Below are 18,318 nucleotides of genomic sequence, written 5' to 3'. Positions count from 1 at the left end.
CTTTGGATTCCGGAGAGCTCTTTGATTGCTTTTCTATCAACATTAACTCTTACCTGAAGTACTTTCTCTTTTCCTTTAGAGAAGTAGAACCAAATGCAAATTTGGTTTTTGCCTTTCATCTCTGTGGAAGGCAGCCTCCATGATGGCCTCCGCTGATCCTTGCCTCCTAGTAGCCACAGCTCTTGAGTAGCAGACTCCTCCCCAACTGAGCAGGGCTGACCTATGTAGCTAGTAGGATGTCATGGAAATGATGGTGTGAGACTTCCGAAGCTAAATCATAGAAGACACTGGGGCATTCACCTTGAGCTTTATCATTTGCTCTGGGGGGAATCCAGCACCATGCTCTGAGGACACTCCAGCAGTACTGTGGAGAGGTCCACGTGATGAACTGAGTTCTCCTACCAACAGCCTGCACTAACTTGTCAGCCACGTAAGTAAGCCATCTTGAAAAAGGGTTCTACAGCCTTAGTCAAGCCTTCAGATAACTGCAGCCTCACTGATATCCTGACTGCTACCTCCTGAGATTCTCACCAGAACCAATCAGCCAAAGTGCTTCTGAATTCTAACCCACAGAAACTGCATGTGACAATAAATGTTTATTGCTGCTTTAAGCTACTAAATTTGGGGGCAATTTGTTATGCAGCAATAGAGAACTAATATGATCTTTCGTTACTCAAGTTCATACAGAAAATTTTCTAGAAACTTTCACCATTAACACAAGGGGAAATAAGAAATTCATTTTTATTTTTTCAAGTTTACCCCACAACTCCCTTCTCCTTGTTCATTAGATCCCATAAGGAAGACAAAGCAAATGGTTGGTGTTTTTGAAAATATTTTAGAAGGATAAAATATGATTCATTCTGTTTTTTAGAAAAAAGAAAAGAATTTCCTTATATTAAATAGAGAATAGAATTTTCTGAAAGGGATGAAAACATAAGAGAGATGGGACAGAGGCTGAAGTGATGACCTAAAGATCAGGAATGGAAGGGAGGAGAAGCAAATTCAGGGATTGGTTTCACCTATTTGTCATAACCTTGCTTTCGCAGATTTTACTGAGGCCCAGCACAAAGAAGATGTGTAATGATCAGAGTGTGGGGAGGAAGATACACAGTATGATATCCCAGAAGGCAGGGAAATTTGTACTAGTAATAAAAGAAAAAAACAAGTGGAAGCACTTGGTATCAAGATAATTTTTAAAAGGTATATGATGGCAATTTGGCAGAAGTACCAGTCTTATTTCTTAATTCTATGTGGAGAAGCATTCTCAAAATGTTTTTTTCTTTTATTTTTTTTCCTCTGTTCCCTGTCATAATAAGTGTAGAACATAAAATACTCCAATTAGAAACAGAGATTTGTCACCATGATTCCTAAAGGTGGTGATAAGCATGTTTTTCCCCTTCCCACATCCAAAGATAATTTTTCTAACAAAATAATGCTGAATTAACTTGAGCTTTTTAATTACTAAATTCCTCTTAGCCTTATGCTGCTTCCATTTTCTTTTTCAAAGTCTTCTTTCTAGGTTTTCCTCCACTTTTATTATAAAACAGGCTAGAAAAAAAAGAAAAACTGAGATAATTAATAGTGAGATAATTAATGTTTTCTCTTAACATGTTCAAAGGGCTTTTTTAAGGAAGACTGGGAGAAACAACAATGAAAAAGTTTTAATTATGCACTGGTAACAGTTAATACTGACTTTATCTTGTATTAGAATTTCTAAGGGTTTTCTATCTACAGAAGGCAAGGAAATAAACAGAGGGAAATTCTTCATAATCACAAGCTGCTTGCCGGTTTCTATTCTTAAACAGTGGATCCGAGACAAATGCCACTGGAACTGTCGGGATAACAGTGAAAAAAAACAAGCCCTCAACTACAGATACTCAAAAAATTAGGCTGAATTTTAGTTAGAAGCAACTGCTCGCAAAAAAACGAAAACCAAAAATCAAAATATAACTATCACTATTAGTTTGTGAACAGAATTAACATTATCACACATCACTGACAATCACCAATGATCCCCTGAGCTTCTCTAACAATAAAGGAAATAGACAAGAAACTCCTTCACAAGCAAAATCCAGAATCAGAACAAAAATGTTTAGATATCTGATCAATATTGCCAACTCAGCCACAGCCATCATCTTGCTGCCAACTCTGAAGTTCTAGAGTTTTTAGGCTAACTCTTGTAAGGTAATTCTTGGCTTTACAGAATTAAAAACGGAAAGATTACAAAGTAACCCGTGGTTTTGACTCAATGAGAGATGTTGAGCCAGAACCAACCAGTTAAGCTGCTCCTGAATTCCCGACGCCCAGAAACTGTGTGAGGTAATAAACGTTTATTGTTTTAAGCTGCTAAGTTTGGGGATTGTTTATTAGGCAGCAACAGACAACTAATATCTCTCATCACAAGTCTACACCGTTTGCTAGATTTTCACCATTAATGTAAAAGGCAAGGAGTATTTTTTATGAAGAAATATAAAATAATTACTAACATGTAATGTGCAGACAAATGAAAACAAGTATGTGAACGGAATTTCTTCAGATACAGTTAACTGTAACTGTGATGAGACTGATAGTGTAAGATTAGTGGGGCTGATTTTTTTTCCTAATCTGCTCCAACTTTTACGAATAGCTTCTCTACCTTGAAACAATTTCAAATCCCTATGATATGACAGGTAGAAGAAAAATGACAAGGGAAGCTAATCTAGGACAATTTTAGGATGGAATTACTGCAAACTGCAAATGCAAGTATTCCAAGAAAGTTATTATTATTTTTTAATACTTCTGTATTTGAAAGAATTCTAGAATAGTGACTATAACACCTTTAGATCCATTCTTCATCCTTTGGTGAACAGACGAGCATCTTTAAACAGTGGCTTTTTCTTAAACAACAAGTCAAGAGACGTAGGTTTACATTTCTCACTGTATAAATTGACATAAAGCTAAATAAGGAAAAAGTATGACCTTTCATAAAAACAAGGGTTCTTATTAACAAACAGAATTTTATAGATAAGACAGGTGTTACTTAGTGCTCATTTTCATGTGAAAAATGATAAGCAGACAAAATGGTGGATAATATAAGAAAATAAAAATCACTTACCCTTAAGAGGATCATGCTCTGCTCTCATAATATCAATAAGGGAATTTTCCAGAGAGTGCATATTCAAACTGTCATACATTCTACTTCGATCCTAGAAGAGAAGAAAAAAAGAATATAATCTATGCAATTTTTTCAGAAAGTGATGATTAAATACTATCTAAATCTTCTTACATAAAAGAGGACATATGACTAATATAATATTACTGGTCAGTTTGCATCCCAAGACAATACCAATAACTAAGGATCTCATAAGCTACAATATCTCTTGTACTGGAGGACAATATATTTCATACATTTACCTCCAAAATCACATATCAAAAGCAATCTTATTTCATTGGCAGTATTAATGCAATATAGTAAAATAATTTCTCTTGTTATCATTCTCAACTTATAAACATTTCTGAAATGTTATATGCACAGAAAGCATTTTTAGTTGTTATTTAACTTTTAAACTTTTCACATATATCTAGGAATTCAGACACTGGCCCTTGAAAAATAAACATTTGAGGTGAAAGGGCTTAATTCCATAGTGCACCATACTTTAAACATCTATCAAACATCATATGTTATTTGATTTAATAGTCAGAATTTCATAATAATGAATGTATAAACATCTTAAACAGTAAAAATAAAAAACATGAAATACCAATATTGGAACCAAGACTAACATCTAGAATACTTATATTTAAATCTTGCTCTCTGAAATCCTCACATATTGGCCTCTGCATTTCTAAATCCTCCCTCCCCTCTACCCACCCCTGCAAAAAAGGAAGGTGGGGAGAAAAGGGTGAAAGAATTCTCATTGCAGCAAGTTTCCTATATCATCAAGTCTCAGAACAAAGTCCTGTGTGTAGTTGGAAGTTTTCTTTGCTGAATGTTATATCCCTCAACTTGCTTACTACAAGGAATTTGATTCTTTAATGCTCATGAATATATACTGTATTCTGCTCAATATATATACTCAATATACTTGAACAAATACATATATAGGGAACCATTACAGCAAGCCCTGGCCTGTGCTCCTCAAATCACCAAGCAGTCTATTCCCAAAATATGTCAGTGCCAGCCCCCACTCATTTAGGTATGTGCGTGTATGTGTGCTTGTGCAGTGTATGTAAATGAAGGAGAGGCAGGGCAGGCCATTTTTAACTCTCAAAAAATGATTAACATAGAAAAAGGAAAGGGAAGAACTGGAAAAGTGGAAAAAACGTTTCCACAGAAATCAGAATGAGGCACTTCTTAACCTGTGTCTCTGAGCTTCAAGAAGGACCATGAAATCTGTGAGAGTATATATAATGTTCTGTACATGCATGTACACATATTTTTTTTCTGAAAAGGTTTATGGCTTTCATTAGTTTTCCAAAGGAGTCCACAATCCGGAGAAGATCCAGAACCAATCTTTTAGAAAGCTGAGGAAAAACATAAGAAGATTTCCTGAGAATATGTTGATTTTTTATTCTACTTTGATGTTTAAATCAGGGTTGGGAGCTTTTTAAAGCTAGGGGGACAGAATCACTACTGTAGACTAAACAAGTTGCTGTCAAAGAATTTGAAAGTGTGAAAAGTAACAGTGAATGGAAAGAGCGCTAGACTTGGAGGATCTTACTGGAGTTTTATCGCTAATTACCTACATTAGTACCCCTTACTTATTTTTATTTAAAGACTCCTGAGATATAACACACCCATCAGTAATAGGTGTTCACTAGAACAATGATCTTGATTGGTGAGGGAGGCACAGAGAATCACTGAGCTATAACAGTGGTTCTCAAACTTGAATATGCTTCAGAAACATCTGGAAGGCTTGTTAAACACACAGGTTGCTGGGACTCATCGACAGTCTGATTCAGTAAGTTTGGAGTAGCCCCTGAGCATTTGTATTTCCAGTAAGTAACCAGGTGATACTGAGACTACTGGTCCAAAGACCATACTTTAAGAAGCACTGAGCTTCTTCTTAACCTGAAGCTACTAAACCTTTTTAGGCTGTGTTCCATCTTCTAGAAAATAAAATAATCATGTCGAACTAGCCAATGCCTAAAGTCCACTTTAAGAATAACAGAAATAATAGAAAAGCAAAGACTCGAAGTAGTATATAATAAATAAAACCGGAATAGAGAAGAGCAAAAATGAGCAAATATGTCCACCTTTGTGTTTCTACTGTACTTGTTCATAGCTAATTTTTTGGTTTTCCTGCCTCTGCCACTACACTTCTAAGCTAATTAGGGGTAGGGACCTTCTAATTATGGAATATAGCTAGCTCTCAAATGTTTGTTGAATGAATAGTACTTTATCTTTACCATAAAAACTTTCCAAAATGTTTAAGTTTAGCTCAGTGAGGGCAAAGACTGCACTTTTAAATGGTAATTATAAAGGACTATAAAGTCTTCTCAGAATCCTCCGCAGAATAGGTACTCAAATGTTAAGTAACTAAACTGAGACAAGTATCAGATATTAATGTAACCTTGCTATCAACTTCAATCTCTAACCACACAATGAAAGATTAAGTACTACTACATTCAAAGCTCCAAAATGTCCTTAAAATAGAATTTAGGGGCTTCCCTGGTAGTGCCGTGGTTAAGAATCTGCCTGCCAATGCAGGGGACACGGGTTTGAGCCCAGGTCCGGGAAGATCCCACATGCCGTGGAGCAACTAAGCCCGTGCGCCACAACTACTGAGCCCACACTCTAGAGCCCGTGAGCCGCAACTACTGAGCCTGTGCACCACAATTACTGAAGCCCATGCGCCTAGAGCCGGTGCTCCACAACAAGAGAAGCCACGGCAATGAGAATCCCGCGCACCACAATGAAGAGTAGCCCCTGCTCACTGCAACTAGAGAAAGCCTGCATGCAGCAACGAAGACCCAATGCAGCCAAAAAAATAAAATAAAAAATATTTTAAAAAATAGAATTTAAAAAGTAAACTGTCATGACAAAAATTGTTCATGTAATTGAGCAAAAAAATCTCAAAAGGTATGCTGTATCATATAGGTTCTAAGATGGAGTATATTCTAGATACTTTATATTCTATTTAACTTAAATTCTTGCAAAGAAAATGTGTTATGGTTCAGAGCTATCTTCTCAGGCTGATGTTTTCTGAACAGAATCAGATCATGCCCCATCTTTAGTCAACATATGAACTCAATTAATGGTGACTATTAATACCACCCAAATGATATTTCCCACACAACTTCTATTTATTTATTTTTTTGGCCAGCCACTACTTCCATTCCAAAGAGTATGCTCTTGCTTTAGAGCACAGCAAAATTAATGTAGAATCCTACACAACTGTCAATGCCATGGACAATATTTAAGGTATGAGGAGAAAATATTTAAGCAAGCTATTCAATAACTATCAGTGACCACTATATGTCAACTCTGATAACTCTTATTCAAAAACAAGCTGCACGTATTTATATCTTTAGCCTTAATGCGTACATCCAACTGAAATAGTGAGATGCCCACTTATAAGGTCCCTTATTTTCCTTTGCATATCAAGTCTTTCATCATGAAACAAACTCCTACTTCAGCAAAGAAAACAGCAAAGCTATTTTAAAACTGTTAACTAAGTTATACTTTATTAAGCATCAGCTGCATCCCACATGATTTTTAAATCACTAAACACAAAATAGCCTTGAGCAGGCAAAGAGCTCATGACATCTCAAAAGTCACTTTCTGGATAATGAAACCTAGAGGTTCATGTTAAAAACATACAGATAATTCCATTAAGTAAAGTGTGGGGATTAAAAACAAAAACAAATCTGATAAGACAAACACTCAGGCATTCTTCTGAAATAGGGATATTAGAAAAAATTGTGTTCACATAAACTGCCATTGGTTCAAAAACTAAATGGAAATCCTGAAACCATTTTAAAGTAACCATAAATGCACCAACACTGATTACCATTAAAAAAATATGGAAAATCATGGCAATGTAACTTACATTTATTACTATATGGCTATTTGAAAACAGCCAAGATATTTCATAAAAGTAAGAATCTCTATCAGGAAAAGTTTACCCAAATCTACTTTAAGTATGAAAGCTATGTGGCAAAGAATCAACTAACTGGGCTTTCAGAAACTGAGATTACAGTATCCCACAACAAAAATGAACAGGCAAAAATTAAAACACAATGGTGGAAAAACTGTAATTTCTTATATTCTAATATTTTATTATTTTCTTCAACCCAGAAATTTGCAAAGACTTATGGAAGCAACAATGAAGTCCTAGCAAGACTGAAAAACATAGAAAGAACAAAGTCATCCTAATTTTAAAAAGGATGACCTGAGAAAGATTATAAATGCTGAAAATAACTAATGTGTTCAACAATGATATTAAAATACAACAAAAGGAATTTGAACTTAATTAAAAGGGAACTTTTTAATGGGATGCTGTATTTTTGCTTTGACATATCCAAAACCCTGTTTTATTTCAAAAGAAGTGATTAAGTAGAAGCTTTTCCTTTTGACAGTGATGTATCCTTCCTAAGAAAAAGGAGGTGGATTATAGAAAAAACCTGCATCATCATATTTAAAGTTATACCAATGCTTGGTCATATATTCTTCTGTCTAGGTAGATCAACTTTTGTTGTATTTTTGTATTTAGTCATCCAATTTTTCCTTTAAAATAAAAAAAGCAAATTTGTACTAATATTGTTCTCAATTTTAACACTGATTATACATTTCTCATTACATTCTGCTATTGCACTATATCGAATTAGCAGATGATGTGTTGCTCTGCCTCACTATACAACGTGGCTCTCAATCTCATACTCTCTACTTGTTCCACACAGATATTTCTTACTCATCCAGCTGGACTTTCATCTTCTCTAAGGCAAAGAACACTATTTCCCCCATATATCCTAAGGGTAATTAAAGTACTACCACATATACAATGGATATACATTTCTCGACCCTTCTTTGTTATTCTGATCCTCAACAAAGTACTATAACAGTGATTTTCAAAAAAAATTAAAAAAAAATTTTTGAAGCCACAAATGGCCAAAGCTAATCTAGTATCCACAATGGTTAAATAAAATGGAAAGGTAAGTAGAAAATATTTGGGGTAAGAATGTATCAAGTACAATTAAAGAACTGAACAAGGATAGGAAACATAAAAAGGATCCATTACTTAAGCAGGTATAACAGGTCCCATTCTGTCTCATTTTCAGTAGGTGTGACAGTTTGACAACAACTAATGTCCCTATAACTCATCTAGTTTAAGAATCACAACTTAAGGAATGTTTTATTAAATGAAAAATTGGACTTGGTCTTGTTTTTTTTTGTATAAGGTGAATAAAGTTTCCAAATAATGTATTTTTCTGAGAGGTCCCCACATTATCATTTATCATGTTACCATAACAGCGTGGATATTAAAGATTAGCAGAAAATATCTTCAATTAATTCAAGATAGTTTATGTGACATGATCAGAAACTGCAAGCAGAACTTCTGTAACACCAAAAGTCTAGAGCTAAATATATAGATAATCCCCCAGCTAGAGAGCGGGCCAACACTCATAGGCTTCACAGGCTATATTACAATTTTGAAGGCATCATGTTGCTTTGTTTACAGAAAACTGATATTCCATATGTAAACTTCTAAGTAATAACCTCAACTACTAGTATATTTACTCTTGATTTAAAATATTCAAGTATTAATGAATAAATATGCTGTAGCCTTATTATCTACCTGAAAGATTCAATTTTAAGGTAATTTAGAATTTATACTTTTGAGTATGACTTCTTGCAAGGGTAACTAGCTAATAGCATTTTAAAGAAAAGTAATTCTTAGCTAGCCTTAAAGAAATTAATACGACTATCTAACATTCATTTTAAAGTCAGAAGTGTGAATAACAATTTACATTTGTTTTTAAGAAGTTTTAAATTTAAAGCTTTTCCATAAAAAAAAATAGGCCATTTTAAATAAGGAAATGCCAATCTGAAAAATTTTACATACAACTGAAATAAAAGCTACAAAACTACAAAATCTTTCCCATTTACTAAATTCAATTACATGTCCAGCTCTTGGTATATTTAATTAAGGCCAGGTACAAGAATTAAGACTTTAGTTCTAGAATTTAGTACATTTTAGGCTTAAATCAATTTGAGACCAAAATAAACAAAAAAGTTAAATGTTTTTAAACAATGTATTTGTTAACTAAAATTTATTGGTATTAAAATGTTACATATGACGAAAAAATATCAGGACTGAAAATAATCTACCCAGATATTTAAGCATCTAAGTATTTTCTATAATTTTAACTTTGTCAAATAGTGAGGAACTACCCAACTGTTTAAGATACCAAATGCAGTTTGTAGCTTTTGCTGTATTTCTAAGAACCTCAACTTCAAATACCTCAACCTTTTATGGAAAGATAGAAACACAGAACAAATTTTGTATAATAAGTACCCTTAGGGTACTCAAAGGAGACAACAACATTGCTTTTAAGACCAGGTGGGAGGTCATACAGGATACCTCCACTGCTTGGGACCAATGCTGGCTGCTTCCTCCCCAATAAACCAAGACCCTTGTATTCTAAAAATAAAGGAGGGGGGAGCAGGAAGCAGGGAGCAAAAGAAATGGCCACAACAGATGAAAGAAATCATAAGAGCTGGCTAAAAAGGCCTTACATGATCTAGTTCAAGGTCTTCCTTTTATAGATAAGGAAACTATGACCCCAAGAGATGAAAGCCCATAGACTGTGTCATCCAGTGTCACAGATTGTGAAAGGAAGAATAAGAAGATTCAGGTTTCAGACCTCCTTTCCTTCTAGTTCAGTTCACTTTCCACTATCTTTTTCTTCACCATTCTCTTCAACTTCATCATCACATCTCTGGATCAAGAGTCCACAGGGAATGCCAATATCTTAGCAGTTTACCAAAAAAACTTAACCTTTATCATCAAAATCCTTATTCCTAAAATGAATTTACCTAAAATCCTAGGTTATAAAATAGGTAAGAGCAGAGAGTCTTTGAAGTCTAAGTGGGAGGGCTCACCCTAATCCTGTGGCCCTCATCCTGTGGCAGCCCCAGGGGCACCTCTGCAGAGCCCAGTTTGAAAATTTCCCTTTCATTTTCACCTCTATCTACTCTAGCATTATTCTACCAACTGAAGCTATCTTAATAACCTAATTTCTCAACATCTGTCCCCCACCCCCATGGATCCTCATGGGAGCTAATCTTCTTTCTCCATAGATATATATCCCTTGCACATATCCTCTTGCTTCTTCCTGCACAACCTTTTCAAATAATTATGTCCTTTCCTGTCTAAAAACATGTCCCTTGCCACCTTCAAAATTATTATAATTTTCCTCTTCTAACATACCATCTCCTAGGCATTTATGTATTTAATTTGAACACCATAAAAGTGCTACCATAAAAATATCACTAATATGGCCTGAGCCAGAGTAGAGAAGAGAAGAGAAATATATGGATAACATGACAACATTAACAAGACAATAAATTACAAACTACATGAGACAATTATTTATTTCTAAGTGGAGACCCTGGCAGGATTACTTTGGTAAGTAGGTAGGACTTGTTTAAAACTAGTGCTAATGGTTGATTATTGAAGTTACTGCCAACCTGCCAGGTTAGAATGATATTTACAAATGCAATATTAATCTATTTATACAGTCCTTACTTGTAAAATGATTTCATGTTGATAAAGTAACTAAGGATAACAGAGCTCCTTTCAGTGGACTCCCACAATGTCTATGCTCATTCAAACTTGGGCTCTGTACGAAAGAATCCTCTTATGTGAGGACTGAGTGTTCTATTTGTCCTGAAATAATTCTCATCAGCTGGTACCCAGTATGCATTCAAATTTCATCTGCAGAAGAGAGATAGCATTTTGTAACCACAAAGGACTTGAAGGTAATTTGATTAAGACTGACTCTCAGCTTTTCGACTCAGAGCTTTTCCATGGGAAATTGATTATTTGGAAGAAGACAGTATATAATAGCAGTAACAAAATTTAGAATAGAGAAATACTATAAAGTTTTTTATAAAGGTAAAAACCTGAACTAAGGGCTTTCTTAGAAATACATCTCAAGACAAATACAGCAGATTTCATGAAAAAAGTTTACCAAAAAATTTTATAAATCATTTATGAAATGTAAGATTAGATGTTAAGTAAACATATGATTTTATACCTAATTGCAAATGATTCTGAAAAGAGATAAAATGTGTTCAGTTTGACTGATGTTTAAAGTCAGGTGCTCTTGGGTATAGGATTCCTTTCTCCAAAAACAAATTTATTATGTTTAGGACATACAAAATGATTATGAATTACTTTTAAATTTAAAAATGAAGCATTTTACATTAAATAGTTTAAGTGACCCTTTAAAAATAAATTGCTTTAATGCTCTCTGACATATGCTTAAATAGGTATAATTGGAAAATAAATAATAAATCCTACTCATAATACAAATACTAAACTCCTAGCCAAAATCCTGAAAAATATACACTGTCCAGCCTACCTGGTCTATTCTGGATGTTCCGGCTGCAGTGCACCAACTATCTTGGAGTGAATCTGAGCCCCAAGCTGGCAACTGCAAACTAGATCTCACCTTCAATAGCATAGAAGTTTTCATCAGAAATAAGCAGTTCTCTTCCCCATACCCACCCACAAAAAAAAAAAAAAAAGAATGAAAAGAAAAAAACAATCAAAGCTTTTTCTATCTTGTATCCTTGTTCCATCCTCTAACAGTTTTAAGGGAAAAATATCTCATTTTAAATAGTCATAAGGGGACTTTATTAACCTATAGTATCAGCAAAATATTAAAAGCCCTGAAAAAAATGTCTAATCATTATAAGTATTAGGCCACATTTAGAAAAAAAAAAGTCACTGAACCAGTGAACAAATTTTAATTCTATGTCAAAAGTCCTAATGTTATTTTTTCATGATCGTAGCTGTACTAACTACATTTGAATATACATACAGCTGACCATAGTTATATTTATGCACAATTATGAAACATTTTAGTTCAGCTATACTGGAGGAGAAACTCATTTTGGTGGCCTGTTAAAGATTAATGAATTAAGGCATTCTTAAGGAGCTGCCAAGTAAGAGCTTCAATATGAATTTAAGAAATACAGCAGGGTTTTCTACACTTTATGAAGCTTATTTTCTAGTATGTGTTTAGAGATTTTTTTAGTCTCAATTTTTTGTATAGGTATTTTATCCTTTGATAATCAAATTATATGCTTAAAAATTAGAGCTTTCTCTTTTTTAATCTGTTAATTTTACCATACTATTACTACTGCCACCCCCAATTTCCTATTTTGAAAGATTAACATTAGAAATAAGGCCATTTACATACCATTCTTACCTGTAAGGGTAAGAGCGTATTACTATTGTTGTCTGTTCTGAACACATTATCTTCAATCCAAGATTTTGGAGTCAGTGATGGAGTGGAGCGAGTAAATTTCGGCGGTGCTATGACATTACCAGAAAACGGTTTCTTCAATGGAGATATCTGATTCATAGTTCCTGGAATTCCCATGTTTCCAGTTCTACGATGATCTCTGCCATGCATTGCTCCCCACGACATACTTCCAGTGCCCCAGCCACTGCTTTGATGGTTGCTCCAAGGAGATTGTTTCAGAAGAGGCTGGGGAAAATACATCTATTTAAATTATAAGCATTTAAAGAGTTTATAATTCAAATTCAAATTTAGGCCTGAGCTAAGAATTTATATGATCTTAAAAAAATGAAATATATGAAGGCAACAGAATATATCATAACTAGTTTATAAAAAGTAATAAGCTTGACATCTTGCTTATGAAAACATATTCATTTAATGCTGAGTTTTCATACTCTTGTCTACCATAAATTATAATGAATCAAGCAGATATTTCATGACACTCATTAAAATAGAACCATGAAGTTACTTTTTTTTCCCCTTTAGAGAGAACTGTATAAATGACAGATATGAAGAAAAAAATACTTTAAAATTGAAATTAAATTTGAAGATCCTTACAGATATAACCTACACTATGATCTTAAAGCAACCATGTTCCGCTAAGCACAGAACTAAAAATATGATCGTTATCAATTAAAATATACCAATCATATGAGTGAAATATCTAGACTTTAGGTTTCTAAAACAAACTGTACCACTGCAAAAGTGGATAATAACATTTGGTGTTATTCTACTGCAGAGATTAAAAATGCCTTTTGAGATAGGGAAAATATAGCAAATATGTCTTTTTTTTTGCACTGCTTATTCAACTTTTAAGATATTTTATTCCGGTTTTAATGTAGTTTCTTTTAAATTTTCATAGTTTTTACTTCACTTAATTATCTATGAACTGTTAAATAATTATCTAATATTACCCATAGGTGGATACACTAAGATAAACAACTATATACTTTGATCATTCTAGTAAAGATCTTAGTAATACAAGTCTCCATGAACTTTATTCATTTCCAAAAGTAAAGTAATATTCCAAACTCTAACCAATAGCAAGAAAAGTTAAGTCATCAAAGAATGAAAAATTCACCAAGAGGCTACAACTGTAGATTTTGAAAAGTATTAATTGCTAGCAATTTTATAGTCAATAAGCTTATAATTTAATAATTTTGTGCCAACATTTAGCCAAAGGGAGTATGGGTTGTGCACTTAACTATAAGTCAATAAGTTATTTTAAGTCAAGCACTCTTAATATTAAACCTTATTTTTTTTCTGCAAACCTGGTCTGTAGTGCCTATTATTTATTAAAAATGTTTTTTTAATGCTAATATAATCATTAATATATACTACCCTTTCCCCCTCTATGTAGTTCAAAAGGATAGCTAAGGGACCACGGACATATTCCATTCTTCAGGACCTTACTTTCATCACTGATGCAGTATTCAAAGTTCTCTTCCAGTGACCTAAAATTCCATATAACAGCTGTGACCTCTTACACTCCATTGCAAGACCCATCTTTTGACAAAGAGCAGATTATAGTTAAATATCGATCTTGGTATATGGTCTTCTAATGATATACCAAGGCCTTAAGAATACAAAAATACCTACAGATAATTTTCTGTGGCAAGTTTCCAGTTAAAAAATGAAGACCCTGACACCCAAAAGACAGTTGCTCAAGATTATGTAAATCATGGAAAAGGGGAATACTATTTCAAAATTACTATTTTCAACCCTTATAGGCCACATTCTCCTTCCTCAGGAAGAAACCAGTGATTCAACAAAAACTGTTGTTATTCTGGTTAATTTAAATAAACTGTTAACTGTTATTTTGGTTAAATTAGATAGTATTCACCTTTTTAAAAGGGTAACCCTGAAAAACTTTAACTGGGCAATGGAAAAAGTTATATGAGTACATAAGTAGTGGTTAAGGTCCAATCTTGCTTCCCTCTCAACCTTTAATCACGAAATTGACCTTAGACAGAATGATCACTATAATAAATGCTGACTAGATCAAAAAAGAACAACAAAATACTCCTTCAATGTCAATTAACCAAACCAGCGGCCACTCAAACGTTGTTTTGAGAGGATAACAAAACAGACCTTGAATCTGAAAGGACCCGGATGAATTAAAAAAACCTGCCTGCTGTGATTTCATAATTATACTACCCACTTAAAATACACACACCCTATCATTCAAGAGAAGGTTAAGGCCACCAAAAAAAAAAAGAGAGAGAGAAAAAAGAAAAAAAGTGGAAGTCTTCTCTTCAAGGTAACACACAAATAGCAGACTCGTTTCGTTTTAAAACCTACAAAATAGTACCCAAACATTAAAAAGCACAGAAAGTAAAACCGTCTTGGAGCATCTCAGTCTTAACCATCTGACAGCTCGGGGGACCGACGCACGTCGGGAGGCAGGTGGGCAGGAGGAGCGCAGCCGGGACGCTCCTCGCCGACCCTGGTCCCGGTAGGTTGTGCGGGCGGCAACTGCCTCTCCCGCTACAGGTCTCGCCGGCCAATTAAGAATGATACAAACTCAAAAGGAAAAAAGCTTTTCCGCCCGTTCGTTCATTGGACGACGGCGAAAGGTCACGGGCTGACCACACGCACAGTCTCCGGTAATCATTCTCCTCCTTCCCGGGTTCGCTTCCCACGGCCGCTCCCCCCCCTCCCCAAGGCCGCCGCCCGAGCCCGCTGGTCCCGCGTCCCCAACCCCAGGTCCTCCGACCCCCGAACCCCGGCCGTCTCGCCGTGTCTCCGGGGCTCGAGGAAGCCGGACGGCCGCTCACCAGGCCAGGGGGCGCCGGCCGGGCCCCGGGGTCGCCCCGTACGAGGTACGAGAGGGACGTCGCGCCCAGCCGCCCCCCGCCCCGGCGCCATTCCGCCCCTGCCCTAGACCCACCGCCACGCCGGGGCTTTCGAAGGGGCGCCCGGCCGGGGCCACTTCCAGCCGGACCCGACTCTGAAGCGCCACAGCCCACGTTGGCCACAGCCCTCACGCCCCGCCAGGGTCTGGTGTCCCGAGTCCCGTCGCCCTTTTCCGCCCTCCGGGTCCTACTCAATCGGGCGAGGGGCCCTCGCAGCTGCCCCTCGGGGCCGCGCCAGGCCGAGACCGGTCTCCGGCCGGCCCCGCCCGCGGTCTCCCCAGCCTCGCGGCGCAGCCGGGCCGTCGCCCGCCGTACCTGGTGGTGGTTGTAGGAGTTCCTCTGCTGCAGGAAGGCGGCAGCGGCCGCCTGGTGCTGCTGCTGGAGCTGCGGGCTGACGGGTGACCTCCGGCTCTGAGGCTGCTGCGGCGCCGCGGGCGGCGGGGGCTGCTGCTGCTGAGGTAAATTCATGGCGGGCGGCGGTGGCGGGGGCACGGCGGCCGCCGAGAAGGGGCCCCCGAAGCCGCCGCCGCCCCCGCCGCCGCCGCCCGCCGGCACGCTGAGCCCAGCACAGCCGTGCGGGGACACGGGTGAGAAGCTCGGGAAGAAGGCCGGGTTCATGGACGACGGCAGCCCGGGGTAGAAGCCGTTCTCCGAATCGGGGCTGGGCGGCGGCATGGCGCTGAGCGAGCCGCCGCCGCCGCCACCCGGGGTGGCGGCCGACGAACCCGGCTGCGGCTGCGGCGGCTGCTGGGGCGGAGGCGGCGGCTGCTGCTGGGGCGGCGGCGGCTGGGGCTGGGGCGGCGGCGACGCAGTCTGCACCGACCAGGGGGTGCCGAAGCCGGGCAGCGGCGGCGGCGGCGACGCGGAGCCGCCTCCCCCTCCGCCGCCGGGGGGCCCCCCGCCCCCGCTGCCGCCGCCGCCGCCGCCGCCGCCCGGGTGCGGAAGGTCCGGGCTCTGCAGGCTGCTGAAGGCGCCCGCGCCGAGAGCCCCGCCAGGCAGGAGGTTACTGGGACTGTTGAGCAGAGGATGGTTGGGGGACTCCATGGAGCCCGGCGCGGGGTTCACCGGCGGCGTCGAGGGGGCCAAGCCCGCATTGGGGGGCTCGGCGGCGCTGCCCTCGCCCACGGCCGGGGTCTTGCGAGGGCTGCCCGCGCCTCCGTGGCGGCGCCGCGGGGCTGCAGGCGGCGAAGGCTGGAGCTGCGGGAGCGGGGGCAGGTCGGCCGGGCGCTGCTGCGGAGCGAAGTCCTGCGGCGGGAGGTGCTGCGGGTGCGGGAGGCTGAACTGCTGCTGTTGCTGCTGTTGCGGCTGGCGCTGGGCGAGCTGCGCCGGCTGGAGGAGCTGGCCGGGCGGCGGCGGCGAGCCGAACCGGCCGGGGCAGTGGAGCGGCGGCGGCGGCTTCGAGTCCGGAGGGTGGGGAAGGCGGGGAGGGCTGAACTCTTTCCTCTTCTGGCTGCTCAGCTGCTGCTGCTGCCGCTTACTGAAGTCCTGCGGGGAGGAGGTGCGGCAGCAGCAGCAGGAGGAGGCGGAGGAGGAGGGGTGGTGCAGACTCGGTTTGAAGTCCTGGGAGGGGAGGAGGTGGGTCACACCCGCGTTCGTGCCGCTGCCGGGGTGGTGGTTGGGGAGTTTCTCCGTGGCCTCCGCCCCCGAGAGTGGCCGCGCCGGCTGCTGTGTCAGCCTCAGCAGCAGTTCATCCTGCATGGTCTGCTGATGCGCCGGGAACGGGGAGGAAGAGGAAGCGGTGGCGACCGAGCTGTCCGCGCCGCCGCAGCCGAAGGGGATAGGGAAGGGGGAGGCGGCCTCCGAGAAGCCGGTGACAGGCAACGGCGGCGGCGAGAGCGGGCCGAAAGGCGTGGTGGAGGGTGATGGGGCGGCGGCCGCCGCGGCTCCAGCGGCGTAGGGACGGTACGCCCCGCCGCTGAACAGGGACCCGGGACTGCTGCTTCGGAGCCGGGCGGTTTGCAGCACCCCAAACCCTAAGTCCCTCATTTATCAGGCCGGCGGCAGCGGGAGGAGACGCACCCCGTCCGCTGCCCCGCCTAAGAAGCCGCCGGATCTGGGGCGGTGCGGCCTTGGTGGAAGGAGGGGGAGTCAGTGAGAGAGGGACACCGTGACTGAGCCAGGGGCACCTACTTCGGCCCCGCCACCCCTCGCGGCAATGACCGCCACCTCCCGAGACCTGCTCGGGCGCAGCCGCCGCCGCCGCCGCCCTGGCCGCTTAAGAACCCCGGAACGTGCGTCAGCGCCACCTCACAATCGCACCGCCCCCCGCGGTGCGCCCCGGCACGCGCGGGCTCGACGCCGCGGCGCCCCCGCTGCCCCGCCCCCCGTCCCGCCCCTTATTAATATGCAGGCTCGGCCGGGGGCGCGCGAGCGCTCTTGGGAGGGCGGGAGAGCGCGGGAGCGAGCGGCGCGTCCCCTCGGGCTTCCCCTGCTCCCGGGGAAAGGAGAGGCCGGTTGAGCCGGTGGGCGGCCGAAGAGGCCTGTGCGCCCGGCGCGCGCGCACGAGGGCGAGCACGCGCGGGGGGCGCGGACGGTTACTGGGCAACCGCCCCTCCGGGCTCGGGGTCCTCGCTGAACCTGCAGCAGGTTGCACGCGGTACTTTCCTCCCGTCCAGTCGCCCTCGGGGCCCTGCCTCCTTGTCACCTCCGCTTCGTCTTCAGTCATAGGAGCCTTGGTCGCAGGGACAGGGGCTGCCCTAGGCGGCGCTGGCCCGCCGGGGAAACTGAGGCCAGGTAGTGGCTTTCAGTGTCGGCGGCCGCTCGTGTCCCGCAGCGCGAGGGAGCGGGGACCCGGCCCCTGCTGCCCTCCGGGCTCTGCGCGGGAGGCCTCTGGCCGACCCGCCTGTGCGGGGCTCCGCCATCCTTGCTGACTGCGGAGCGCGTCGCCCACGCCTCTGGCCCCACCATGGCCCAGACTCTCAGCCCTCCTCGTCGCCCTAGAAAGCACCTC

General features: G+C 41.5%; 1 protein-coding gene and 1 long non-coding RNA gene across 3 annotated transcripts in view; one reads left to right on the top strand and one right to left on the bottom strand.

The window, feature by feature from the left end:
• Positions 1–17,572, bottom strand: part of CPEB2 (cytoplasmic polyadenylation element binding protein 2) — a 64,122-nt gene extending 46,550 nt beyond the window's left edge. Inside the window, 4 exon segments of the mRNA XM_032632640.1 lie at positions 3,095–3,185; positions 11,569–11,658; positions 12,421–12,702; positions 15,684–17,572. Coding sequence (XP_032488531.1) covers positions 3,095–3,185; positions 11,569–11,658; positions 12,421–12,702; positions 15,684–17,354 — 2,134 coding nt within the window. The 5' untranslated portion in view covers positions 17,355–17,572.
• LOC116754217 overlaps positions 15,199–18,318 on the top strand; it is a 52,540-nt gene continuing 49,420 nt past the window's right edge. Inside the window, exon 1 of one of the 2 annotated variants that reach the window (XR_004349985.1) lies at positions 15,199–15,335. This is a non-coding gene — a long non-coding RNA (uncharacterized LOC116754217). Of the gene's footprint in view, positions 15,336–15,699; positions 15,827–18,318 lie in introns of those variants that run through there. The other variant, XR_004349986.1, reaches the window with a different exon arrangement.

The sequence above is a fragment of the Phocoena sinus genome, chromosome 5 (assembly GCF_008692025.1).
Source record: "Phocoena sinus isolate mPhoSin1 chromosome 5, mPhoSin1.pri, whole genome shotgun sequence".
Taxonomy (NCBI): domain Eukaryota; kingdom Metazoa; phylum Chordata; class Mammalia; order Artiodactyla; family Phocoenidae; genus Phocoena; species Phocoena sinus.
Note: the sequence above shows the minus strand (reverse complement) of the source record. Positions and strands in the feature narration are given on the sequence as shown.